Below are 27,672 nucleotides of genomic sequence, written 5' to 3' on the forward strand. Positions count from 1 at the left end.
ACGCGCATAATTATTTCACACGCGCTCTCCAACAGCGCGCTCTTTCTGTGATGTCATAATCGGCATCCAGGGGCAACTCCGACTTTATACCCAGCCGATGTTTATTCTGAATGTTTATTGTCTGGAGCTGGTGGTACGAGGTGCTCAGAATGACATGCGAGGCAAGCACTCTACGAGCACCGTGTCACACGTCTGTACAAAGAAACACAGACGCACTTCCAATACTGATTTCTGAATAAAAGACCAAAGCGAAACACCATCGAACCACCACACTACTTAACGGCTTCATTAACCGAAAAAGGGTGAGACTGATGTTCTCGGCTTTCTTCCATCTCGGATCACAGCACAACATCCAGCGGTGTGAGTATGCATTCATATACATTCTCATTAGCGTATACAACATACTTGGTAATTACGACTATGCAAGTCACTCACCTCGGCACCACGCTGACAAGAAAGCTTTTTTCCTGAGACGTAGACATCGCTTTTGATCGCAATGTGTAACTATAAATGTGACATCGTTAGTGCTCCCATTTAGGTATAATCTTTGTGGTTTGATGTGCCCCACAAGTTCAAAATGGGAGCCTCTTCAAAGCTGGGCTCTTACATCGATCGGTATTGACAATTTATTTTCATGATTTTTTTATTGTTATTTCATTTCCATTCCAAAATTTGTAGTAGGCCTATGGCCTAATATTGTCATCATGATGACAATGATTATCATCGTTGCCTTCATCACCATTCATCGTCATCATCATCATTTTCATCATCCTTTTCATCACCATCATTATCATCATCATTATCTTCATTTACATCACCTGACCATTATCATTATTATAATCACTACAATAATCATAATCATCGATCATTAGCATCATCGTCATCATCATCAGCAGCAAAATTATCGTCATCATTGAGATCATCATCATAGTTCATCATCGTAATCATATCGTCTTCGGTGTCATTATGATCGTCATCGCCACGACCATCAACAAGGCATCATCTCGTTGATGGGAAAATTATGTGAACATCTCATGAAATGCTGCACTACTGTAGGCAAGGACAAAGAATTCTAAATCTGATAAGTGATACATGGTATTGTAATACAGTATTGGGCTTCTATCTCCCTCTTTGCTCACCCGTATACATACCCTACTGCTCTGCTTTATAGATACAGGTCTACGCGATCCCAAAAGGTGGCTACACTTGAAACCAAAGATCCCAACTAGGATCTTTGCTGAAACTTGATGCTCCTTTGCTTATAGCTTTCCTGCTGTCACTGCATACGTCGTCACTTGCATGCGGCATGAGCGTGCTCACGGAATTTTCGCTTGACATTATGATCTTTCAGCCCATTATAAGCATTATTGCTTGTAAATATTGATGGAGTGCACGTCTTCTGCGATAGTGTGTACTAAACACTTTAGGCTTATCATTATCCACCAATCACGCAAGCATGTCTTCAGAGACTCCAACCAAAAGCACCCTCTGATCTGGAGATTCTCCATCCTGAAACCCCTAGCAAACGGGGGACTCCAAGTTGATGTGTGCGAAGCGCGAAATTCCTAGGGTTCTAGATGCTCTCTGGTGCTATCTCAAGGCTTATTTTTTCAACATACAATAGCAATAAGTAGGAAATTCTTTCCAACGGGAGACACAGAGCCAGGGCGGGAGAAATTAAATCTCAAGCGGGAGAACGGGAGATTTTGCAGAAATGGGTTTTCGGTGGGAGATCTCCCGTCGAAAACGGGAGAGTTGGAGTCTCTGTGTCTTTATGATCCAAGTTAAAGGGATGGTACAGTATTGGTGGAGATGAGAACTGGGCTTTTAACTTTTTGCGAGATACCAAGAGAACACTTATGATATAGTACAGAGCATACCATTTTAAGAGGAATCCTAAGTTTATTTGATGAAAATCGGGTTTGGAATGACTGAAACATCCAAAAATAAAGTAAAACAAAGCGATCGTAATAAAGTGTGGGTCCCACACTTTATTAGAATCGCTCTTTTTTGGATATCTCAGCCATTTCAAAACCAATTTTCATCAAATAAACGTTGAATTCCTCACAGAATTACATGCTCTTTCATATTTTATAAGAGGTTTCTCATTATCTCACCAAAAAAATGTTAGAAACCTGAAATAAGGTCTCAACCAAAACTATACGATCTCTTTAAGTGTATTGTAGTGGATATCCCTCATCCTGGCAACGCGCATCACACTGCGTTGCCAGGCAGCGCACAGCGCGTCATCCATGGCCATGGATGTGCGCGGAGAAGATGCACCTTGGGCAGTTGGAGACCTGCAGTGAATAAGCTAACACGTAAGTCAATTCAACCCGCTGTTATTAATTCAGTTATTTATAACCCGTTGTAACATTGGTGTCAGGAGTGGGATGAAACTGAATTATAACCTTAGGTACAAATTGTGAGAGGTGGTTGAATTGATCGAGTGGAGTTATGGGGATAACTTGTTGATGAGATAGGTGTATTTTGCGTAAGTTGCCAGCTGACGGTAAACTGATGTGTTTCATCTATTGTTAATGTGTGTTTATGATTTATGATCAGTGGCTGATGTACCGAGCATGATGCGCCGAACACCGGTAATGACGCGCTCTAAGCGACAAACTAAAACTGCAAAAAGTCGTCAGACATCGAGCGATCAGTCTGCCGTGACTGCCTTACTTACGGCGTTGAATGGGTTGACTGTAAGCTTGCAGCAGACTACATCTACGATTAATGCGAAATTAGACTCGGTTACAGCTAGTCAAAAAGAACTTGAAGGGCGCATGGCAGCTGTTGAAACTAAGCGTGAAGAAATTAAAGTTGATCAAGTCAGGGAACCATCTCCGTCGCAAGTACAAGAACAGTCTAGTTCGAATCAGAAACGCGGCAAAGTGATTCTACCGCCATCGTACAATGGAACAGTGCCGTGGGAAGCTTACTTCTCTCAGTTTTCTTTGTTAGCACGATCAAATGGGTGGGATGAAGATCAGATGGCTGTTTATCTGGCAGCAAGTCTGACAGGTAAGGCGGCTTCGGTTCTAGCTACCATTCCAGCACAGCAGAGAGGTGAATTTCGGGTACTAGTGCAAGCCCTTGGAATGCGATTTGGCTGCGTCCACCAGTCGGAACTGAGTCGCGTACAGTTTAGAAATCGTCGACGCCGCCCTGACGAGAGCTTGCCTGAGTTAGCAGGAGACTTAGAGCGTCTCGTTATGCAGGCATATCCGGACGCAGGCACTGCAATTCACGAGTCGCTAGCTCTCGATCAGTTTATCGACGCCATCAGCGATGAGGATATGCGTTTGCGACTTCGTCAACATCGTTGCGCTACGCTTCACGAGGCTTTGCAGCTCGCTCTCGAACTGGAGTCGTTTTCCCTAGCTAGCAGAGAAAGACAGAGGGATGTCAGGACAAGGGAGGTGAAAGTTGACAATGACATCGGGGGATTGATGGACACGCTGGTTGAGAGACTCGAGAAAGCTATCAGACGTGGAAGTGGTGGTAGAGAGAAGACCACACAAAAGGGAAAAGGGCAATGCTACAACTGCGGCGAAGTGGGACACTTTATCAGGGATTGCCCTGAAATGACGTGTGCCGTCTGCAAACAACGAGGCCATCTAGCAAAGGATTGCACGTTAACTTCTGCTTCCCGGGAGAGGCAGGGAAACGACCAGTAGTCGCCCTCACGGAGCAGAGGACGACTAGGAACTTTGAGAATGCTCCAAATCACGTTATGATCAGGTCACTGGGAGGAGAGCCGGGAGGGCTTGTCGTGAGTGGTGAAGTTGAAGGAGAGGCGTGTAGGTTCCTCGTCGATACTGGGTCAGGGGTGACCCTAATCAGACCGGATGTCTGGGGAAGAGTCGAGAGGAAGACACGAATGCAACTTACTGCAGATGCACGACGAATTGTCACAGTGACTGGTGAGAAGGCGGATGTTAGAGGTACCGCGTGGGTGCGCATGCGCATGGGCCATGACGTGGTGGAGCATCGTGTTATCGTTGCTGATATTGTCGACGAGGGCATCATTGGCATTGACTTTCTTTCTACGCAAGATTGCATGATCGATATGGCATCTCGAACACTCAAGATGGGTATGAACGAAATTCCACTTCTTCGAGAGGCGTCGGGCGCTAGCAGTATGAAATGCTCGAGAATTGTAGCATCTTCGGCTGAGGTACCAGAAAGAAATGAAATAAATAATGTACCAGTTGACGTATCAACGAAGTGTGACATGAGAGTAGATGTCACCGAATCTCACCAAGGGGTAGATTATCAAGTGGGGATAATGTCAGGTGAGACGTTGGGTAATTTGGGGTCGAGATGCGTTGCTGCACCTGTAGAATCAGATGCTTGCACTCTTTCTCGTAGCATGTGTAGTGGAACATGCGAAAGTGTCGAATGTGTTGTCAATCCTTCAAATAGGGAGGGAATGAAGGGAGAGATAGAAGGTGTCGAGGTGAAGCAGATTGAGTTGGAACCGCATTTGAAGCCACCAGCTGGAAGGGGTGGGGCAGACCTTTCTATGGAAGAGAAAGATGAAATGCGGAAGTTTCTGCGTAAACGACAGGATCTATTCTCCATAACTCCCAGTGGTACAGGACCGAAGGACATATTGACGCCGAAAAGGATGTATGATGAAACTTTAGAGAAAGGAGAACAGGTGTGGCTGCACAATCCTCGTAGGCGCAAAGGATTGTCACCTAAACTCAAGTCGGAGTGGGAGGGACCATTCACAGTATTGAAGAGACTGAATGATGTGGTCTACAGAATTCAGATGACTAAACGAAGCAAGCCCAAAGTTGTGCACCGTGATAGGTTGTGGCAGTACAGAGTGCACAAGGAATTCTGGCTGGCTGACGAAGAGACGAAGTTAGCAACAGTGCTTAATAAGTGCACTCAGACAAGTAATGATGGAAATTAAGAGTCTTATAGTTGTTGTTGTTGCTGTTGATGTTGTTGAGTTTCTTTATTCATTTAGTTAGCTTTCAGTTTAGAATGTTTTGGTGTGTGGTGAATTGCGTTTCAGACACCTTCTGACACCATTGTTTTTCATTAGTCTATACGAGTATTTTATTCTTTTGGATAAAAGAATTTAAAAGAGTAATTCGGATCTCTACCGGACGAGATGCGCGGATCTCGTTTGTCACTCTCAGCATTAGAGCGCTTGAAAATTGGTACCTGTTGAGGACAGGGATACAGCGCAATGTTCGAGGCGTAACGAATGAGATCAGTGTAGTTAAAAAAAAAAAAACAAAAACAAAAAAGAGTTGTAGTTCATTATTGGTTGAATTGAAACGTGTTTGTGTCCAGACAAGGTAATATTTATTTGACGGGACGTCAAATTTGTAAGGAGGGGATAATGTAGTGGATATCCCTCATCCTGGCAACGCGCATCACACTGCGTTGCCAGGCAGCGCACAGCGCGTCATCCATGGCCATGGATGTGCGCGGAGAAGATGCACCTTGGGCAGTTGGAGACCTGCAGTGAATAAGCTAACACGTAAGTCAATTCAACCCGCTGTTATTAATTCAGTTATTTATAACCCGTTGTAACAGTATGATAGGGTGTTCTCCTTTCTTGTTCTGTCTGATACCATCCGAAGAAGGTTCCTAACCTTTCCGAGCTACATCCACGTTCATATCACCACACATAATTAAAGGGATGATATAGAATTTGTTGAGGTGAAGATTAAGCATTTAACTTTTTGCGAGGTACTTAAAGGGAACCAAAACCCAAAGAGAAATGTGAATTGAGTGAAAGCAGCAACATTAGTAGAGCACATCATTAACAGTTTGGGGAAAATCGGACAATCGATGCAAAAGTTATGAATTTTTAAAGTTTTGGTGTTGGAACAGCTGGATGAGGAGACTACTAGAGTTCATGACATCATGTTTGGACTACAATATATGAAGGAAATATCAAGAAAATTCCACAAAAATGCACTTTTCTACACTGTAAAAACATCGGTGTTAGATTTAACACCGATCAAACTTCAATAAAGGACCACACCCACAGGTGTTAAAAATGCACTGTGATGGTGTTGAAAAGTGTTAACCTGACACTTCGTGGTGTTAATTTGACACTGTACCTGGTGTTATTTTGACACTGTACTGGTGTTCATTAAAAAATGACACCACATGGTGTTGATTTGATATTTGCTGGTGTTAATATCAATGGTTTAACACCCGTCCAGCTTCAATAAGGGACCACACCAGCTGGTGTTACTTTGGTGTAAATTTATTTTCACATTTTTTCAAAAATCTAGTATTTTAATGTAAAATTCTTGATCGTCTTGTTTAAATTAAAAATCAACAAGAAGTGCAGTTTAATACTAAGAAACTCTTCAAAAAACAGTTTAAAATTTGGAAATGACACCCGTAGGTGTTAATTTAACACCATAAATGAGCACCGAAAATTTAACACCAGCTCGGTGTTCACTATTTAACACCGGACTTTTTGCAGTGTAGCATAATGAAAGAGCACTTGACTAACCGCTTTCAGAAAGCAGGGGGAATAATTGCTACCCTTAACATATGTCAGTATCAAGTTGATGGAATGTGTAATTTTCATGAAAAATGCATTTTTGTGGAATTTCCTTTATATTTTGTTTATATTTTTGACCACACATACTCATAATTTCCAGTAGTCTCCTCATCCAGCGGTTCCAACACCAAAACTTTAAAACTTCTTAACTTTTGCATCGATTGTCCGATTTTCCTAAAACTTTCACTGATGTATTCTACTAATGTTGCTGCTTTCACGCAATCCACATTTCTCTTTGTGTTTTGGTTTCCTTTAAAAAAACACTTAATGAAAATGTTAAAGGACAAGTCCACCTTCATACATATACATTAGGATTGAGAGAATGCAGCAATATTAGTAGAACACATCAGTGAAAGTTTGAGGAAATTCGGACAATCCGTTCAAAAGTTATGAATATTTTAAGCATCCTCGTCATTCTGTGCAGTCACTGCTGGATGAGAAGACTACTACAGTGTATGATGTCACATGCGTACAACTATATAAGGAAAATAAAAAGAGAATTTCACAAAACTTTACATTTTGAATAAAGTGCACATTTCTTCAACTTGCTACTGACGAATGTTAAGGGTAATATCATTCTCCCTGCCTTCTGAAAGAGAGAAGTCGAGTGTTCTTTTGTTATGCGAGAAAAAAGGAAATATGTTGAATTTTCTTTATTCTTTCTTTATATCGTTGTACTCATGTGACATCACAAGCTTACTTAATCTTTTCATCCAGCCGTGACTGAGCAGAAACTTAAAAAAATCACTTTTGAACGGATTGTCCGGTTTTCCTCATACTCTCACTGATATGTTCTACTAATATTGCTGCATTCACTCAACCCACATGTCTATGAAGGTAAACTTATCCTTTAAAGAGCATACAATTCTTAAGAAGAATTCAAGGTTTATTAAATTGATGAAAATCGGTTTTGAAATGGCTGACATATCCAAAAGTAAAGTCTAACAAAGCGATTCTAGAAGTTGGGCCCCATCTTTTATTATGATCATTTGTTTTGGATATCTCGGCCATTTCAAAATCAATAATCTTACATAAAATAAACTTCGAATTCCTCAGAACTACGTGCTCTTTCATGTTTGATAAGATGTTTCTCATTATCTGAACAATAAATATCATCAAAAAAGTTGTGAACCTGAAGCCCCATCTCAACTGAAACTGTACCATACCTTTAAATAGACCTATCACATTCTTTTTCAAGTGTTTCTCTTCTTGCATGTCACATTGTAGTGTGTTTACACAACAGTTACGCTAGACGGGAACTTAATTCCCCGACATTTATTTCACGTCTATAATTGAAACATATCGCTCTGCAGATAAAGATTTAATAATAATAATGAATAAAAGAAAAAGGGACAAAGCACACCTTCATGCATGATACGTCTTGCCAAGGGTACATTATTGAAACAACACTCATCACTTCGTAGCTTGTTGAAAAAGAAAACAGTATGGCTATATATGTTGTGTAAATCCATACAAAGCCTCTTACGGATCCAGAGCTTGAGACTGATACATGATTATGTAATGATCGATGGATAAAATTTGAAGTTACCGGTATAGTTGTCCGTTTGCACCGTACTTGAAAAACGAATTTATTCACAATGAAGTAGATGATAATGACAGTGATGAAAATAATAGTACCAATCATCATTATCATCAAAGTCAGCATTACTTGTATCATAATTATTTATTTTTTTAAAATAGTCTCTTTATCACTATATCATAATTTCGAGACACTGCGAGAAAATATCAACTCGAAGCTCGAAAAACATTCAAAAGGACAGAAGGGGAAAGCATGAATCCACGTAAGAGAAACATCGAATAAAATAGATAAACAGTGTACTTTACAACTGGTTTTGAAATAGTCAATAAAGGATACCAGAAAGCTACTTCAATTCTTTTTTTTCAAAGCAACGGCACGGAAGCTTATATTAGAAGTGCCACCGAGAAGATGAGATAATTCCTCGTCATCTCGACCTCATCTCGAGCGTTATGCAGTATCATAGTAAATAGAAATACTTTGACAGGAACATCAACTTCGACCTTGGGACATGGGACCCAACAAACAAGGGGATTGTCGGGATTATAGAGAATGGAAAATGGATACAAGAAAACGAGAAGGCGAGATGGAGTGTCTCGTCTTCTGGACTTCTCCGGTCTATATGAATGCGCGATATGACTATAGATCAAGTCTCGTCTTTTCGTCTTCCCGAACCCGAGAAGTCGAGAAGACGAGATCTCACAACTCGTTTCTCGTCTTCCCGAACCGAGAAGTCGAAAAGACGAGATATCACAACTCATTTTCTCGCTCCTTTGGACCCGAGAACTCGAGAAGACGAGATCTCATAACTCGTCTACTCGTTCCTTTGGACCCGAGAACTCGAGAAGACGAGATCTCATAACTCGTTTTCTCATCTTCTCGGACCCGAGAACTCAAGAAGACGAGGTGTCACAACTCGTTTTCTCACCTCGGACCCGAGAACTCGAGAAGACGAGATCTCACAACTCGTTTTCTCGTTCCTTTGGACCCGAGAACTCGAGAAGACGAGATCTCATAACTCGTTTTCTCATCTTCCCGGACCCGAGAACTCAAGAAGACGAGGTGTCACAACTCGTTTTTTCGTCTTTTCTGATCCGAGAACTCGACAAGACGAGATTTCACAACTCATTTTCTCATCATCTAGGACCTGAGAACTCGGGAAGACGAGATCTCACAACTCGTTTCTCTCATCATCTCAGACCCGAGAACTCGGGAGGACGAGATCTCACAACTTGTTTTCTCATCTCGGACCCGAGAACTCGTGAAGACGAGATCTCACAACTCGTTTTCTCATCTTTTCGAACCCGAGAACTCAAGAAGACGACACGACGAGGTGTCACAACTCGTTTTCTCGTCTTCTCGGACCCGAGAACTCGAGAAGACGAGCTCCCACAACTCGTTTTCTTGTCTTTTCTGATCCAAAAACTCGACAAGACGAGATCTCACAACTCATTTTCTCATCATCTAGGACCTGAGAACTCGGGAAGACGAGATCTCACAACTCGTTTCTCTCATCTCGGACCCGAGAACTCGTGAAGATGAGATCTCACAACTCGTTTTGTCGTCTTCTCGGACCCGAGAACTCGAGAAGACGAGATCCCACAACTCGTTTTCTCGTCTTTTCTGATTCGAGAACTCACAAGACGAGATCTCACATCTCATTTTCTTGTCTTTTCAGACCCGAAAACTCGACAAGACGAGATCTCTCAACTCGCCTTCTTACTTTCAGGGACGCGAGAAGTCGAGAGTATGAGACCTCCGATTTCGCATTTAGGACCCGTAAAAGTCTAAGAGGAGAGGAATTATCTTGTCTTCTAGATGTTAATTGTAAGCTTGTCGTAAAACGGTCACTGCGTGCGCAAAGACTCTATCCCTTTCCTCTTCATTTCTTCGAGTGAAGGATCAGAAAGAGATTACAGAAACATTTATATTGAAGCATCTACGTCGTGTTCATGTGAGGAAAATTCCCAGATGTTACCTCATGAGTGCGAAGATACACAGTTACAACTATGTCTAACTTTGTTAATCCTGCACAGCGTAGGCCTAGCTAACCTTAACGGGTTTACTGCTTAATATCAAGAGCCTCTTATAATATGAACTTGGAGGTTGAAAGAAACACAAGGATCTCCATTTCAAATGCAAAGTCAGTCATGTTGATTATGGCGACGATGCTAGTAATAATGATAATACCGACTATTACATTGATGATGGCAATGATAACTGAAATGCTAATTTTGGTAATCATCATCATCATCATCATCACCATTATTAATATCACCATTGTAACAATACCATTAATGATAATTAAATATGAAAGGTTGTAATACACTGGTTTTGACATTATTCGTGGTAGACTTTTGTCGGAGATCATAGTGAGGCCACGACCCTGTTGGATACTTAGTTTGTGTCTTTACTGTATTATCTTGTCTTATTTTGTAATACACTATTATGTTGCCATTTAATTGCAGGAAATCAAATGATGCCTACGCGCCGGTCTTCGGTTTATCAGTGTTCATTATGATTACGATGTATAGATTTTGTTACACTCCATCTTTTGGGAATTGTATCTTGTTGCTCACAGACACAGAATTGATACATCCACCAAAGGGTTTGGCACAAGGCCCTTCAGTCGTGTAATCAATGAGAGGAAAGTAACGTTACCAAGGGCCAAACGAATATGGCGTCTGCTCTGAGCGACGTTCTCCTGATGCCACTGGCGATCGAGGAGGACTTTGACTCCACCCACTGGCACACGTGGATGCAGCGAGAGGGGATGATCGTTTACGCCGTGTCCACCATCATCTACCTCATCGTTATCTTTGGCGTACAGAGAGCGATGAAGAACCGACCTCGATTCATACTGCGCATCCCGCTCGCTCTGTGGAACATCGGGCTGTCTATCTTCAGCATTCTGTCGGCATGGAGACTGAATGTTGCCACGCATCAAATTCTCTCCGAGCGCGGCGCCGCTTTCCATGACCTCGTCTGCAGCGCTCGATGCTTCGACGCCGGCAAACCAGCAGCGTTCTGGCTGCTGGCCTTCGCACTTAGCAAGCTTGTGGAGTACGGCGACACCCTGTTCGTCGTCCTACGCAAGGCCAAGCTCATTGTTCTTCACTGGTACCATCACGTCATCACCTACATGATTTCCAGCTATCTATTCGCCTACCGCAACCCAACGGTCTTTGTCATGGCCATGGTCAACACCTACATCCATGCCATCATGTACCCCTACTACGCGCTTCGCATCCTGGGCGTGGCCGTACCCAAGCGCGTCGCCATGACAATTACCAGTATTCAGATCATTCAGCTCCTCACAGGATTTCTAATTAACGTCTATGCGGCCTGGGCTTTATTGAGTGGACAGCCGTGTGAGGTGGACCAGTTGGGTGTTGGACTTGGTCTCTTCGGGTTTGGAACTGTCCTCATACTCTTTATAAATTTCTTCGTTCACGCGTATATCTTAAGATCACCCAAAAAGAAACCAGAGTAAGCATTTGTAGGCCTACAATGTCATTTTGCGAGTAACTAATATATCTTTTTTAAATGAACATTCCTGACTTTCCGCTGTACTAACGCGTATTGCCTTAATCATTGAAGCTCTGAGGTGCTTCGTCTCGTGTCATTACGCACGTAGAATCGATATGCAAAAAGTAAACAAAACAACCCAGCTGCAACCATTGAGAACTAGTTCCAGCCGATGAAGCGAAGACAAATAAAGAACTTTTTTTTTTCACAAAAATAAAGAAACAATCATGTCGGAGCTATTGTTGTATTGTTTTGTCTTTTATATGAAGTGTCATAGTTTCAGGTTTTATTTCACCGAAGCAAGGAACATGAAAACACATGCACACATATGAACATTAGCATTGATTAATAACAGTTATAGGCACCTACATAATTACAAACATGTCAGGTAAACAGTAAAAACTAACAAACAAACAGCAAAAAAGAATGACAAAAATAAGTTTACAGGTATAATGTTATTGTAGGCAGCAACCAGAAAGGAAATGACCCTTATTTATGGCTGACCTTCATACCATGAACAAAAACAACAACAACAACAACAACAACAACAACAACAACAACAACAACATCTAGATATGATTACATTTTATTTTTCTCCAGGAACCATGCAATCTTGTTTTTTTTTGTCAAGAATGAGAATAATTCACCTTTCATGATTAGTGAAAAATTGCATCCACTGTTGGATTTGTGTATTTTGTCACCTTTTGTTTTCCATTTCGTGCACAGAATTTAATGAATTTTAATACTTCCGTCTTGATCTTTTTAAAATACATTATACAAAATTTGCGATTAAATTCAGAGGTGACAGTGTGATTGTCCCCCTCCCATTGATACCCTCTCCTGTCGCCCGTTTCCCTGAATATAGGTTTTCCCATCCATTTTCGCACTTTTGTCATTCAATTTTAAAGATTTATTATTCAATTTCGTCCCGAGGAGCACGTGGAACGTAAATCCTAAATTCAATTTCGTCAATTGTCATTGTAATTCGTTTTTCGTCAAACATTTTCGAAGACATAGCATTCAGAATCGTCAATTTTCATTCAAATTCATCCCTCCCGCTGACGGATCGCAGAATGTGAAGATCAAATTCGTTTTTGTTCACACAATTTCATGAATTTTTCATTCAAATTAGTTAGATGTTGTCGATTCTTTATTTTGATGGTGAACCAACTTTAAGCCGACATATTCTTACTTTCTCTCATAAATATTGTATCGTTACACATTATTCCCTAACCATTTGCTTAGACAATACACACGAAAAACATGGCTGCCAATCAAAATTGAAGGATAAACGACAGACAAAAGTCATAACCCAGGACAGTATGTCAGAGTCACCTTCTGAACTTTAACTCGTAATGTTCAGGTTTTCGCATCATAATGCATGAGCAAACTTTAAATGTTGTACCCTGGAAAGCAGCAAACATAATTATGTTATCCATTCTTGACATTAAACAGGTTACAATTCTACGCTTAAATTTTGTCTTTAATCATGTTTGCCTAGAAATAGTTTTGTCAGTGTTTTCGTTTGCGAGACGGTACGTCTGTTTGTATCAGTGTGTACTCGGATTGCTTGTGTGTGTGTGTGGGGGGGGGGGGGGACACTTGTGTGTGTGTTAACTCCTGAATGTAAAATGTGAACGGTTACAGAAAAAAAGTACATGAATGACTGGAAAATCACACCGGATGAATGAAAATTTAACGAAAACGATTGACAAACGACGAAATCGATCCTGCCGTTTTGAGTGCTGCGAGTGAGACTGACGAATTTGAACTGTAAATGACTAAATTGAATGGACTTTATTTGAAAATGAACGACGAAAGACGAATTTGAAAGCAAGATTGGCCTATTCCCGACATCATGCGATGAAATTGAAGTAAAAAATTGTGAAACTATATTAAAGGTTTTCCCATTCATTTTCAAACTTTTTTCATTCAATTTCACATTTTTTTTCTCGGTCGCGCAGTTCTCGGGATCGCGCCCTCACTCGGATTAACGCGGATAGTCGGCGAAAAAAGAATCGATAAAAAGGGTCCAGAACTAGAATATCGCTTGACCGGAACGGTCCTTCGCACATAGATTTGCCCTCCCCCCTACCCCAACCCCCCCCCCCCTCCTCAGCCCCCTCCCCCTCAGCCCCCTCCCCCTCAGCCCCCTCCCCCATTGCATATTGAAAATTGTTCGCGATGCCCCTGGGAATGATTGCTTCAAATGACTTAATTCAAGAAAATTAATAAATCCCACGGAAATAATAAACTGTCTATAAGTTCCATACAGAAAGATTATCCATATTACCATTTTACTTAATCCACTTAATTTCAGTATTGTACGTACACATCGTGCGCATGTCCGTATCGTGGGCTTGTACTTGTAATATATAGTTGTATACGTGACGACTATCGCCGATCACCCCCCCCCCCCCCCCCCCCCCCCCCAACTCCTCGGTACGGTACGCCGCGGCGCGCCGGTTGTAGGGGCTATGAGCTTGTTAGGAGTGTTTACCAGGTACTTGTAATGCAAGGGAAATGTTAAAGTCGTATAGACCCTATTACCTCCCTTAGTCTGGTATCGGTTTGGGGAAATGTGATTTCACATCTTCCTGGCCATGACTTCAATTTTGATATATTTGAATTGAAAAAAAAAGAAGAAGAAGAAATGATTATACACAAGTGTAAATTGTAATTATCATCGAGTGATATGATTTTATGAATGAATTTTCAGTGTATATTTTACATCAATGCAAATGACACTGAACTGAAGTAATATGCACGTCGAGTGGTAATAATCATAATACACTTTCACTAATAAACATTTTTAGTATGATTGTGATATGTTGGTATATTATATCCACATACGTACATGGGTATCACAACATCGTATAAAAATAAAAGAAAACAACCACCAAACAAACGATGGCTTCAAATGTCCTGAGAATGATCCGATGTTTGTACGATCAGAGCCGAACTTGAATTAAATTTCCTATATCGTGTGTCCATCTTTGCTCAATTTCGGGACAGTGTAACACCTGCGTAAAGGGTGGCATCATTATATACTGTCCCGAAATTGACGCAATATGTATGGCCATACGATATGAAATTTCAATTTGGTGTGAAGTCGACCCCGAAGTTTGTCAATAGCCAATCAACAGCAGAAGAAAGTACCCGGGAGCAAGCACAATCGTCCTGACGGTGTGCGACAGTCGAAAACTACAGTACCGACTTGTTCCGACAAGAGTCTTAAGAAATGAATGCTGAGTGTCTGTGAAAAAGTGGAGTTTTGAAATGTCTCTTGGAATTGTTGACAAGAAATATGTGTGTGTGTATATCTATCTATCTATCTATCTATCTATCTATCTATCTATCTATCTATCTATCTATCTTTCTATCTACCCATATATATAATTATATATAAAAGTGACAGCCAAATGCACGATAAACTTCGACACAACATAACTTTCGTATAGACTTTATACGAGAGTGGCGTATATATAGAGCACTCACCAAAGTATAAGGCATTATTTTTCCGATTTAAAAAAAAAATGTATAGAAAGAAAGTAACCATCAGCCATTCAAATATTATGAACACTTTCTGAAAGTGTTCATATTGGTACAATATTTATTATTCTATTACACTGTATTGTAATGGAAGGCTCTGATCATGCTAGGGGCGGTGCGCCCTCAGTGGCGGGGCACGGCTGCCGATATTGCGCGACATAATAATACACACTGTAGAAACAGGTTAAGATGCACGATTATACAGCTGCACAGTATATTCAATGGTACTCAGTATTGTTACAATGTCAAAATTTCCAAATTTACTGCAAATGTCATAACGCGTCACAGGGGCGGATCCAGGAATTCCGTAAAGGGGATGTGCCTTTTACAAAATCAAAGGCTGGCGCAACCCCCTCTTATTTCAAATTTATTTTATTTCTTTTGTTTTAACAAAAACAGAGACGGGGAAGGGGCGCCGCGCCCCCTTATATAGATCCGCGACTGGATCAACCACAAGATAATGTCAGAAACCCATTGCTTGTATTAAAGGGCGGATCCAGGAATTCCGTAAAAGGGAGGCGCCTTTACAAAATTAAAGGCTACCACACCCCCCGTTTTTTCTTTTTATTTCTTTTGTTTAACAAAAAGAAACAATAGAAAGATGGGGGGGGGGGCACCAGAAAGGGATGCGCCCCCTCTTCTCGATCAATGATTGCGTCAACCACAAATGTAAAATCTCATTGCTTGCATTACAGGGGCGGATCCAGGAATTCCGTAAAGGGGAGGCCCTTTACAAAATTAAAGCTGCGGCAATTTACTTATGTATTTATCTAAATTGAATTTATTTATTTTCAATTTTTTATTATTTATTTAAATTGATTAAGATATTTATTCAAATTAGATTATTTATGTATTTAAATCAACTCTTTATGTGCCACGTTCGCACGCCCGACTCAGTCGACGGAGTGCCAACTTCGCATATTCCGCTCAAACGCACAAACCCGCCCAAACCGATCGATAAATCGCCAAATACCACAGTACAACGAAAGCTTTTCTTGTGATTTCGTTCCTCTCACATAATAGCTTCCATTTTATTGTATGTGGAGATTGACTAGCAAGCGGTGATCCTTACTGAATTTGTGTGTAAATTCTAAGTTTCTGTCACTATTTTCTCTGCAAAAGTCATGCCTTTTAACATTAATGTAGTACGTGGTCATTTGAAAGAAAAACAATAACAGATTTGTCATACAATCTACATCAAAACAAAGCTTGGCATTTCCTCTAGAATTTTGCTCACTACGTGTCCAGCTAAACAGATATCTATAAAAGTTACATGGATTTGAAAAACAAAATGTTTTCCCAAAGCATGACAATGTTGGTGTCTCAGTAGATGTTGTGGCACACAGGGGGTTTCCACCATGGCACTAAAGAGTTAAAGCTGCCGCAATTTATTTATTTATTCATTCTTTGAAAGTTTCACTAAAACGGTATTTGATACAATCATATTCTCCCCACTCATTAAGATAACAAATATTTTTGGTGAATGATTGTTTTGTTTTTGTTTTTCAATCTCTATTTCCTTCCTTCAACTGCATCTTGCACTCACACCTGCAACGGCATTGCACCCATGCACCTGATCACTTTCCTCCAAGAGAGTTGTGTCGTTGGATAGTCCTTTTATGAGGCCCCCATCCATTTCAAGCTTAATCGCTTACGATAGTGGTATCCTGCATTCAATTATCTCTGTTATTTACTGAAAAATGCTGTATATCTTATTTCGTATTTTGTGAATGCATAATGCTCAATATTTGTGTACTGTTATCGATTTATTTCACTGCACTTGCTATTCTTTGTCTTTGTGCTTTTGAAATTTGTATTCAAATTGTATCTGATTGAATGCGGAAATAAAACAAATCAAATAAAATCAAATAAAATCAAACCCTACCCCATTTTTTTCTTTTTATTTCTGGTGTTTGAACAAAAAAAAAAAATAGAGAGGGGGGGGGGGGGCACAAGAGGGGGCGGGGTGCGCCCCCCCCCCCCCCCCCCCCCCTCGATACGCGATTGTGTCAACCACGAGTGTCAAAACTCTTTGCTTGCATTACAGAGGGGATCCAGGAATTCCGTATAGGGGAGGCGCTAGTTTTACAAAATTAAAGCTACCTCACCCCCATTTTTTTCATTTTATTTCTGCTGTAAAGAGAGAGAGAGAGAGAGAGGGGGGGGGGGGCACCAGAGGGGGATGCGTCCCTCTCGATCAGCGATTACGTCAACCACTAATGTAAAAAACTCATTGCTTGCCTTACAGGGGCGGATCCAGGAATTCCGTAAAGGGGAGGCCCTTTACAAAATTAAATCTACCGCATCCACCCCCATTTTTTTTTTCATTTGATTTCTGTTGTTTTAAAAAAAAAAGGGGGGGGGGGCTGCGCCCCCCTCTCGATCCACGATTGCGTCAACCACAAATGTCAAAATCGGATTAACCACAAATGTCATAACATGTCGACCACAATGTTTACATTTTCCAAATTTGCTGCAAATGTCACAAAAATAATGTCCAAAAAAAAGCTGGGAAAATATCACAACACCCATGAATTTCGAGATTTCCAATGTTCCGTCCTTAGATTCTTCCATTCTAAGAAGGGAAGGGGTACCATGATCTTGACCCTCACCCTGGAAAAAAAAGAAAGTTCCGGGACCCCTGCCCTCCAAAGAAAAAGTGTAATACAGTTTCAGTTCAGTTTCAGTTTAGTTTATTTCCACAAGTTCAGTTAAAAAAACATATAAATATTAATATACAAACAATCAATACATATACAAACCAAAAATTATTTCGGGTATAGTACATAATCACAGTTAAACGTTAAAAAGTGTGTGTTCAAGATTGACATAACAATCAAAATAAATGGTGGCGGAAATCAGCAGAAGGCCATTGGCCTTTCGAGGCTGATCCCATGAGCAAATATACAATATTACAACTGTATGTCGTTATACACTATAAATCACGAGTCACATAAAAAAGAACCGGATTTGCAATAAATAAGGACTAGAAAAGAACATCCAAAAGGAAGGAAGCAAGACATACCAAAAACAACCATAATGGGGTGGGACAAAGGGATGGGCAAGAATTATGATTAAATGCAATTTAAAAAAAACACAATTTGTACATACAATATTCTATAAAAATTTGCATTAGGGCAAACAAAATTACATGTTGTTTTTGTGGTCGACGTGTTATGACATTTGTGGTTAATCCGATTTTGACATTTTTTTTTTCGTCGACGTGTTATGACATTTGCAGTAAAAATGGAAATTTGGCATTTGTCGTCGACGTGTTATGACATTAGTGGTCATTATGACATTAATTTTGTCGTCGATATGTTATGACATTATGTCATAACACGTCGACGACAAAATATCATAATGACCACTGAATTGACATTAGTGGTCATTATGACAATTGTCGTTGACGTGTTATGACATTAGTGGTTGTTATGACATTTGTCGTCGACGTGTTATGACATTAGTGGTTGTTATGACATCAAGTTAGTGGTCGATTTTGACATTAGTGGGCTCTTAGTCTACAGGGGCACTCCGCTGCTTCCGCCATGAACCAATTTGAAACAGTCATCAATGTACTAACTCTTCTAGCTGGTATATCACTTCTGGTTCTATAGAGAGAAGATGATTTTTAAATATTCTTGGGGGGGGGGGGGGTGGTGTCCCCCGGGCGCCCCCCCCCCCCCCGGAGGAGCACAGTGCCCATATGAACAAATTGATAGGCCTATCCTATCCCCCTAGCCATGCTATATCATACCTGCCAAATTAAGAAGAAGATGAAAATGTAAAGTTTATGCACAATCGACGTACGACGCCGACGACGCACGACGGACGACGCACGACGCACGACGCACGACGGCCGCCGCACGAAGAATGATTGCAATACTTATAGCTCATCATTGAGCCTTTGGCTCAGGTGAACTAAAAAGACAAACATTTGTTTACAAAGCTCTGGTTGGCTGATGCTGACAGGGGTGCAGCACCGAGGCTAATTAAGCGAGATATCCTCATGAGATAGGGCCTATCCTGACTGGGTGCCCTATAACCCTAAACCATGTCCTTGCCATCCATACCACGATGAATGATCAAACAATTATTATGTTATATCATAAATATCAATTTCTTTTATTGGCTCGGCAAAGAGAGAAAAAAAAGAGATTAAAAATCGGGAAATATCATGACCTTGACCCCCCGGTCCGCAGCACCCCCCCCCCCCCCCATCCTGAAAACGTTCCGCGGCCCCGTGGTCAGGATATTCCCTACATATAGCTAGGAATTGTTAGGATGATATAGGTGTAGAACACATCATTTTACAGAGCTGCTTCAGTATAACAGGCACATTACACATAAGACTGTGCGTGTATCAATGAGAATTGTGCACGCCGGTATAAACATTCATTCAATGATACAAACAAGCACTCACACACACACACACACACACACACACACACACACACATACACATAATGGTCTTATAGCCACTCGTTCTTGTATTCGACATTAAAAAAGAAATCCACTCGAAAAATAAATAAACTTCTAAAGAAAGAGAAAATATCCCGTATCAACAGAATAATACAAAATATGACAAAAATCGGATAGATATGACATTTGGAATTTAACTTTTTTTTTCTTTTTTTTCGGGAAATATTTCTTGACCAGTCGTATAGATAGATATTCAAATGAGAGAGTTGATGATGCCATACCCTCATTTTTCTTCATCAATCTATGTATGTCATTACATGAAATTCGGAAAAATTTGTTATTTTCAGCTAATATTTTTAGCTAACAGCCGGACGTCGCGCCTTCAGTACTGTAGTCCAGATTCTGGACGTTTTCTATCATTACGCATCCACGCGCCGCTCCACAGCTTATCGCGCTATCCCCTGTAACCGCTCGATGCCAACTATCAGTACTGCAGCACCACAATCCTGGAACAGTCCCCCCACCCCCCCCCCCCCCCCCCCAAAAAAAAAAAATATGCAGTCAGCAGTTAACAGAGATCATTAAGAAACTGTTGGAAAAAAAACTCTTTATATTTAATTCCACTGCTAATTATGTGACAAGGTTAAAGTCAGTGTTTATTTGTTTTGTTTTGTTCATTCTCCCTTTTGTTCTGATTAGTTAATATTGTTGATTTCTTGTATTTTGTTTGAGTTGATGAAGCGCTTTGAGCCTGTATAGGAAAGACGCTATTGATATTGGTTATTATTATCGGTATTATTATCATTATTATTATTATTATTATTATTATTATTATTTTTGTTATTATCATAATTATAATTATTATTGTTAATATCATTATTGATATCATTATTATTATTATTATCATTATTGCTATTAATAATGATAATACGAGTAAATGAATCTTCCCATTCCAAGATATATCAGAGGAAATATTTTTGTTCATTTTATTTTGGTGGGTAGAAATATGGGGGGGTTTTTTTCGTGGTAAAATCTGTATATAAGAAATTAACAAGAAATTGTGAGAGCGTAAACATCGTCAACTTGGTGATTTGAATATTCATCAAGGACGGGTCAAGAAATGTTTTCCGAAAAATTTTTGAAATTTCAAAATGTCATATCATCCTTTATATTTCTAATCCGTTGTTGTTGTTTTTTCATTTTGTATCGTTCCTAATAAGGGAATATTTTTCTGCTTCTTTAGAAGTTTATTCATTTTTAGGGCGGATTTCCTCTTCGTAAGTCATGTACAGGCTAAATTTTTACTGAACCGACGTATCTCTTTCAGACATTGCATATCGTAGTTGAACACACGTCATCATAGTAAATAGAGATAGACCCGATACTGGAACGCATACTAATAAGTTGGGGATGATGCAGCCCGGGCCAGGGGGTGCTATTATACACAACATCATGCCCCCTATAGTCCGGGAGCCAGCGGGGGTCAGCCTAGCTGAAAAGGTTACCAATTTTTACGTATACAGCAATTTAATACATATGCCCCTGAGTATGGAAATGCACGTCTGGCTGGTCATCGGTGGTGGGTGTGGCCAGGAGGGCCAAAAAAAGGACCCCTCAAAATTAGGCTAGCCTAGCTGGAAAAGTAACCCCATGAAAACAACTGGAACTTGTTCGTTACACTTACAGGATAAATGAATGACCATTGCCAGACGTTTTAAGTGGTGGGGGGTAGCCGCCAGACGCTCTTAAAGGCCCCACTCCAGCTAGGCTAGCCTAGCTGAAAAAGTAACCTCATGAAAACCACTGGAACTTGTTCGTTACACTTACAGGATAAATGAATGACCATTGCCAGACGTTTTAAGTGGTGGGGGGTAGCCGCCAGACGCCCTTAAAGACCCAAATTTTTCCAGCTAGGCTAGCCTAGCTGAAAAAGTAACCTCATGAAACCCACTGGAACTTGTTCGTTACACTTACAGGATAAATGAATGACCATTGCCAGACGTTTTAAGTGGTGGGGGGGGGGGGGTAGCCGCCAGACGCCCTTAAAGACCCAACTTTTTCCAGCTAGGCTAGCCTAGCTGAAAAAGTAACCTAATGAAACCCACTGGAACTTGTTCGTTACACTTACAGGATAAATGAATGACCATTGCCAGACGTTTTAAGTGGTGGGGGGTAGCCGCCAGACGCCCTTACTCAAAGACCCAATTTTACCAGCTAGACTATAGCCCTGGCTGGAAAAGTAACCTCCTGAAAACCACTGGAACTTGTTCGTTACACTTACAGGATAAATGAATGACCATTGCCAGACGTTTTAAGTGGTGGGGGTAGCCGCCAGACGCTCTTAAAGGCCCCACTCCAGCTAGGCTAGCCTAGCTGAAAAAGTAACCTCATGAAAACCACTGGAACTTGTTCGTTACACTTACAGGATAAATGAATGACCATTGCCAGACGTTTTAAGTGGTGGGGGGTAGCCGCCAGACGCCCTTAAAGACCCAAATTTTTCCAGCTAGGCTAGCCTAGCTGAAAAAGTAACCTCATGAAACCCACTGGAACTTGTTCGTTACACTTACAGGATAAATGAATGACCATTGCCAGACGTTTTAAGTGGTGGGGGGGTAGCCGCCAGACGCCCTTAAAGACCCAACTTTTTCCAGCTAGGCTAGCCTAGCTGAAAAAGTAACCTAATGAAACCCACTGGAACTTGTTCGTTACACTTACAGGATAAATGAATGACCATTGCCAGACGTTTTAAGTGGTGGGGGGTAGCCGCCAGACGCCCTTAAAGACCCAACTTTTTCCAGCCAGGCTAGCCTAGCTGAAAATATGACCTAATGAAACCCACTGGAACTTGTTATTTACACTTACAGGATATATGCATGGCCGCGTTGCCAGACGTTTTAAGAAGTGGGGGGGGGGGGGGGTAGCCGCCAGATGCCCTCAAAGACCCAATTTTACCAGCTAGACTATAGCCCTGGCTGGAAAAGTAACCTCCTGAAAACCACTGGAACTTGTTCTATGTTTGTATCTCACCTGATAAACACTGTCGACATAGTATTCTGGTGTTCTTTCAATAACTTTCCACACTTTTGAGCTATTATGACCACCAAATTCACTCCTCAGATCATCTAATGATTGCTGCCAAGTGTTAATATTGGTGAAGTCCGACTACGTCAAAGGTCAAAAAGTCAATGAACTAGGCCTATGCCATTTGAAAATCTCTGTAATCACAAAGTCGATACGTGGACGAGACATCACTTTGCTTTTGCCTTGTTAGATGGTGAATATTAATTGTAAGCTTCCGTTTCTAATTCATACAGCACCAGCATACATGTCTGAGAATAGCGGTAAAGAAGATTAGAGTCTTTGGCAACAAGTGCAAAATTAAATTCTGTGCCTTATTTGCTAAACAAACGTGGTATAGTGATAGGAGGACAACGACCTGTTAGGCAATATGGCGGACCAATAGCTCTATATTATTAGTGTTATAGAATAAATGACAATGATGCAGTTCTGAAGCATACTTTTCATTAGATGCTTTTGCAATGACTCAATGTATACTTTTAATCGAACTAAGTATATATCCATGACTTGCTCATGAATTACGGCAGAACGATTCGGTGAGGAAAGTTTTCTGTCATGTCATTACGGAAGAAGTGAACGTGTCAATATTTTGGTATTTGTTCCATAATCATTTCTGAAGTGGTTAAATGTATTTTCCTAAAACATTCTTTCTTTTATACAATACCTACGTTGCATCCAAATGCCTATTCGTTGAAAAAATGCGGGCCATGTATTCAAAGGTCAAAGATCATAGGTTAATGGAAGTAGGGCATACATTGTACAACATTTCACTAAGTTGTTGTTGTTGCTGTTGTTGTTGTTTTTTTTTTTTTTTGGGGGGGGGGGGCATGATTCAAAGTGTCCTAAAACCTTGTATAATACATGTATTTAGTTTTGTAGTCACGACTCTTGCTATGTATGATGCCAAACTCTTCCCGCTCATACAAATGCAGCCGTTTCAGGGAAATTATGATAATGATTGGTAATGCTGAAGTGGTTCATAACATTCCATTGATACTATGTATAGAACAGAAAGTGAATTTGACAATGGTATATGATATCCGCAGTCTACTCTTTGACAGGTTCTATCATCCGATTAATAATGTATAAATTGAATATACAGTAGTCCCCTATTCAGTAACTACAGGTTAAGTTAGATAAGCTGCATTCATTTTGCACGCGACCATGGCGTTATAGCCAAAGATGATTGAATTCTGTAAATCTCTGTGTGCCTGCACAGGATTGGAAAACGAAACAACTTTCTGTGTATAGAACAACGAAACAGAAACTGGTGCATGCATTATTCTCAGTCACTTTGTTATGCATAATGATGGTTTGCTCATTGCAGTTCCGGAATCTCAGCTCGAGGGACTCGAATTGATCCCAAATCAGTCGGCATGCGTGTATCACCCAAAACAATATCTGAACACAATTATAACTGCAGTCCTCCATAGTCTCTATTGGTTGCCGATAAGGGCTGGTATCAAGTTTGATTTTCATATTATTTACAGTACCTTGTATTTAAATGTTTTCATCGAAATGCCCGTATACGGTATGCGTATCTCAGTTAACTCTTTAAACCATAGTTGTAATCTACGTGCCAAGAATCTCATGTTTTCAATAAGCGTGAACTCCAAGACATGTCGTGATAAGGACTTTAAGACAATTGGCATCGTCATTATAAAACGAATTCCCCTTTTACAAGACACGTTTTAGATTTTAGATAGAAATATGGATTCGTTTGAATGCATACAAACAGCTTCTTAAATCCTCTTACATTTTGTTTTTAAGAAATGGTGTATACTTTAGAAGTGTACAGAAGCATGCTCTTGTTTTAGAGGCTTTGAGTACTGGTAAGAAGCATATGTTATTCTTATAGATTATGTGAATAAGTACGCATTCAAGAACGTTTTGAATAAAACGTATCCAGACAACTGCATATATCATATTTTCACCTCTTCCTTCATGCAGATGTATACTCTTGCCGAGAAGGTTAACTATTTGATAGATATAGTGCTCACCTTATTGAAAAGGTAATTGGGTAAATTTTTGGTTTCAGTATATTATTCAAACACAACTAAGTTAACTTTTACATTAACATTTTCACAACTCACAAATTCCACACGCACACACATTTCATGATTCACAAGATCCAAGTTACACTAATCCTATTTACTTTGCAGAGTGCAACAACAACATAAGTTATATACTGAGCAAATAGGCTTACATCAGTTCGCACTATTCAAGGTTTAGAGTAGTTAAGGAAATAAATCGTACCCGATTATGTGATGCTAAGTTGCACCATGAGATGATGGGCAATATTGCCCCTATAAAGGAGCAGGCAGTGACACTGACTTGCTCCTTGAGGAGCAATTTTGCAGTAGTCATGGAGCAAATAAGCACCACATAGGTGCAACATCATACCAATAAGGCATAAGATTGCATCCTCAAGAGAGGGTACATTCTTGCATCCTTCGGGTATAAAGTTGCACCTAAAGGTACGAGGTGGCGCCTTTTTCAAGGGGGCAAAGTTGCTCCCGAGGGTGTAACTTTCACCCTTTCTTGCGGGTACAAAGTAGCACCCAAAGTTCCAAGATTGCACCCTCAAAACAAGGCACAATCTTGGAACTTTGGGTGTTTCTTTGCACCCTCACGAAAGGATGTAAAGTTGCACCAAGATGTAAAGGCTATAAACACGGGGTGCAAAGGTGCGCCGAAAGGTAAAGGGTGCAAGATCGCACCCTCAAGAAAGGTGCAACTTAGCACCACTTAGTGTGGGTGGAAAGATGCACCCTCAAGAAGAGGTGCAATCTAGCACCACTTAGTGTGGGTGGAAAGATGTACCCAAGGGAACATTTTCGCACCCTCAATAAAGGGTTCAACTTTACACCCTCTCTGCAGTATTATTTTATACACACGTGAATTCCTTGTTCCTGTGAGCTACGTTTAATATGAGCGTGACCCAGTATTAGACACGTGTCAAGCCTTTGCAGACACAGATTTTTTTTCTTCATATTGTTTAAAGGTCATTTAAAACAAATTTAAATATATATTTATTTCTTTTAAGTTAAGAGGAGCAAATGTGGAGATCATGACCTGTGATACATGTTACGGGAAGTCTATATTTTTATGTGTACTCGGTTTTTTTTCAACTACACGGAATTACCTATGAGCTAATTGGATAAAGAAGCTGAGCATTCCTTTTTTTTTCATCAGTTAATGTCAGTGCTGGTGTATTGTTCTTGAAAAGTTGGCGTCTAAATGTCCTCCAAACCAAGTACTTACTGTATAAAATTATGATCCTGTGAGTTACGTTTCTTATGAGCATGACAGATCTGTAGACACGTGTCATAGTGGTTACAAACACTAAGTTTCCTTTGCTTTCATCGTTATCAAGAAGCGATTTTGAACAATTTCAGATGTTCTGGTTTTTTCAATTTCGTTACGAGAAGGCAATAATGATGTCATGTAAAACATGTAAAGGAAAGTTGATAGTTTGGTTATTTTATCATTACTCATCTTCGTCTTCTCAACAAGAAGATGATACACATGAGCTCATTTGCTAAAGAAGTTGAAGGATGTTTAATTGCTGGTAGCCACGTAGGGGCTTTTGTCATAACATTTTGCATCTTAATCCCTCGAAACTAAGTACATGCAGTATTAGTTTATAGATAACATAATATTTTTGTTGTTGCTGTGAGCTTATTCATATGAATTTTAGACATGTTTCTCATATGTTTCTGTCATATGCTTTACTGAAGAACAGCAAATGTTGAGTTTATTGGCAAGAGAGGTTGATCATTACTTTACATTTAAGTTCATTGAAGTGCCGGAGCATAAACTTGTTTTGAAATGTTAGCATCCAAAACCCTCCAAACCAAAAACGTGCAATACTAGACACGACAGGAATTCCTTGTTGTTGTGAGTTATGTTTCTTAAAAACACTGATTTTTTTCTGCTTTTGCAATGTACTATGTTCAAAAACACTCTTGAACAATTTTCAGATTTCGTTTCTTTCTTAAGAGAAGAAAACGGTGAGGTCATGAGATTGTGAAGCATGTTCCTATAAGTTTTATTTCGTTAATAATTTTTCTTTACCCATCTCCTCAACCGTAAGGTGATACGGTACCTAAAAAGTCATAGGCCAAAGGTGTTGAGCTTTACTTCCCCTTTTTAAAGCAAATTTAAGAGCTGGGGCATTATTTTTAAAAAGTTGGCATTTTAAGCTTTGTATACCGAGGACGAGTCTTACTGAATGGATTTCTTGTTGCAGTAGAATTGTATTTTTTATGAGCTTAATGGAGTATTAGACAATTGTATAAAGTGTTTGCAAAAACTGTTAATTTATTCCCTTTTGCTAATGTCCGAAGAGTTCATTTGCCAAGTTTTGATTGTCTTTTGTTTTAATCATCAGGGGTTTGTTTTATCATGGTCATAGAGGAAAGAAACTTAATTAGAAAAAAAGCCTTCATACACTGTAAAAACATCGGTGTTAGATTTAACACCACGGGTGTTAAATCTAACACCGATCAAACTTCAATAAAGGACCACACCCACAGGTGTTGAAAATGCACTGTGATGGTGTTGAAAAGTGTTCACCTGACACTTCGTGGTGTTAATTTGACACTGTACCTGGTGTTATTTTGACACTGTACTGGTGTTAATTAAAAAATGACACCACATGGTGTTGATTTGATATTTGTTGGTGTTAATATCAATGGTTTAACACCCATCCAGCTTCAAGGTGAGACCACACCAGCTGGTGTTACTTTGGTGTAAATTTATTTTCACATTTTTTCAAAAATCTAGTATCTTAATGTAAAATTCTTGATCGTCTTGTTTAAATTAAAAATCAACAAGAATTGCAGTTACTAAGAAACTCTTCAAAAAGCAGTTTAAAATTTGGAAATGACACCCGGAGGTGTTAATTTAACACCATAAATGAGCACCGAAAATTTAACACCAGCTCGGTGTTCACTATTTAACACCGGACTTTTTGCAGTGTATAAGAAGAGATACTGTA

At 40.1% G+C, this 27,672-nt stretch overlaps 1 protein-coding gene across 1 annotated transcript; it reads left to right on the forward strand.

The window, feature by feature from the left end:
* Window positions 1-10,639: 10,639 nt before the first annotated feature.
* LOC139713116 (very long chain fatty acid elongase 6-like) lies at window positions 10,640-12,204 on the forward strand. The gene has a single exon (XM_071624871.1). It carries the CDS (start codon window positions 10,765-10,767, stop codon window positions 11,578-11,580), a length of 816 nt encoding a protein of 271 aa, XP_071480972.1. The 5' UTR covers window positions 10,640-10,764; the 3' UTR covers window positions 11,581-12,204.
* The last annotated feature ends 15,468 nt before the right edge of the window (window positions 12,205-27,672 follow it).

The sequence above is a fragment of the Diadema antillarum genome, unplaced genomic scaffold (assembly GCF_040938485.1).
Source record: "Diadema antillarum isolate AM-2024a unplaced genomic scaffold, OU_Dant_1.0 seq00001906_RagTag, whole genome shotgun sequence".
NCBI classification, from domain to species: domain Eukaryota; kingdom Metazoa; phylum Echinodermata; class Echinoidea; order Diadematoida; family Diadematidae; genus Diadema; species Diadema antillarum.

Coding starts and splice junctions, on each gene's coding strand:
- LOC139713116 (XM_071624871.1), top strand. CDS start 10,765: ATGGCGTCTGCTCTGAGCGACGTTCTCCTGATGCCACTGGCGATCGAG.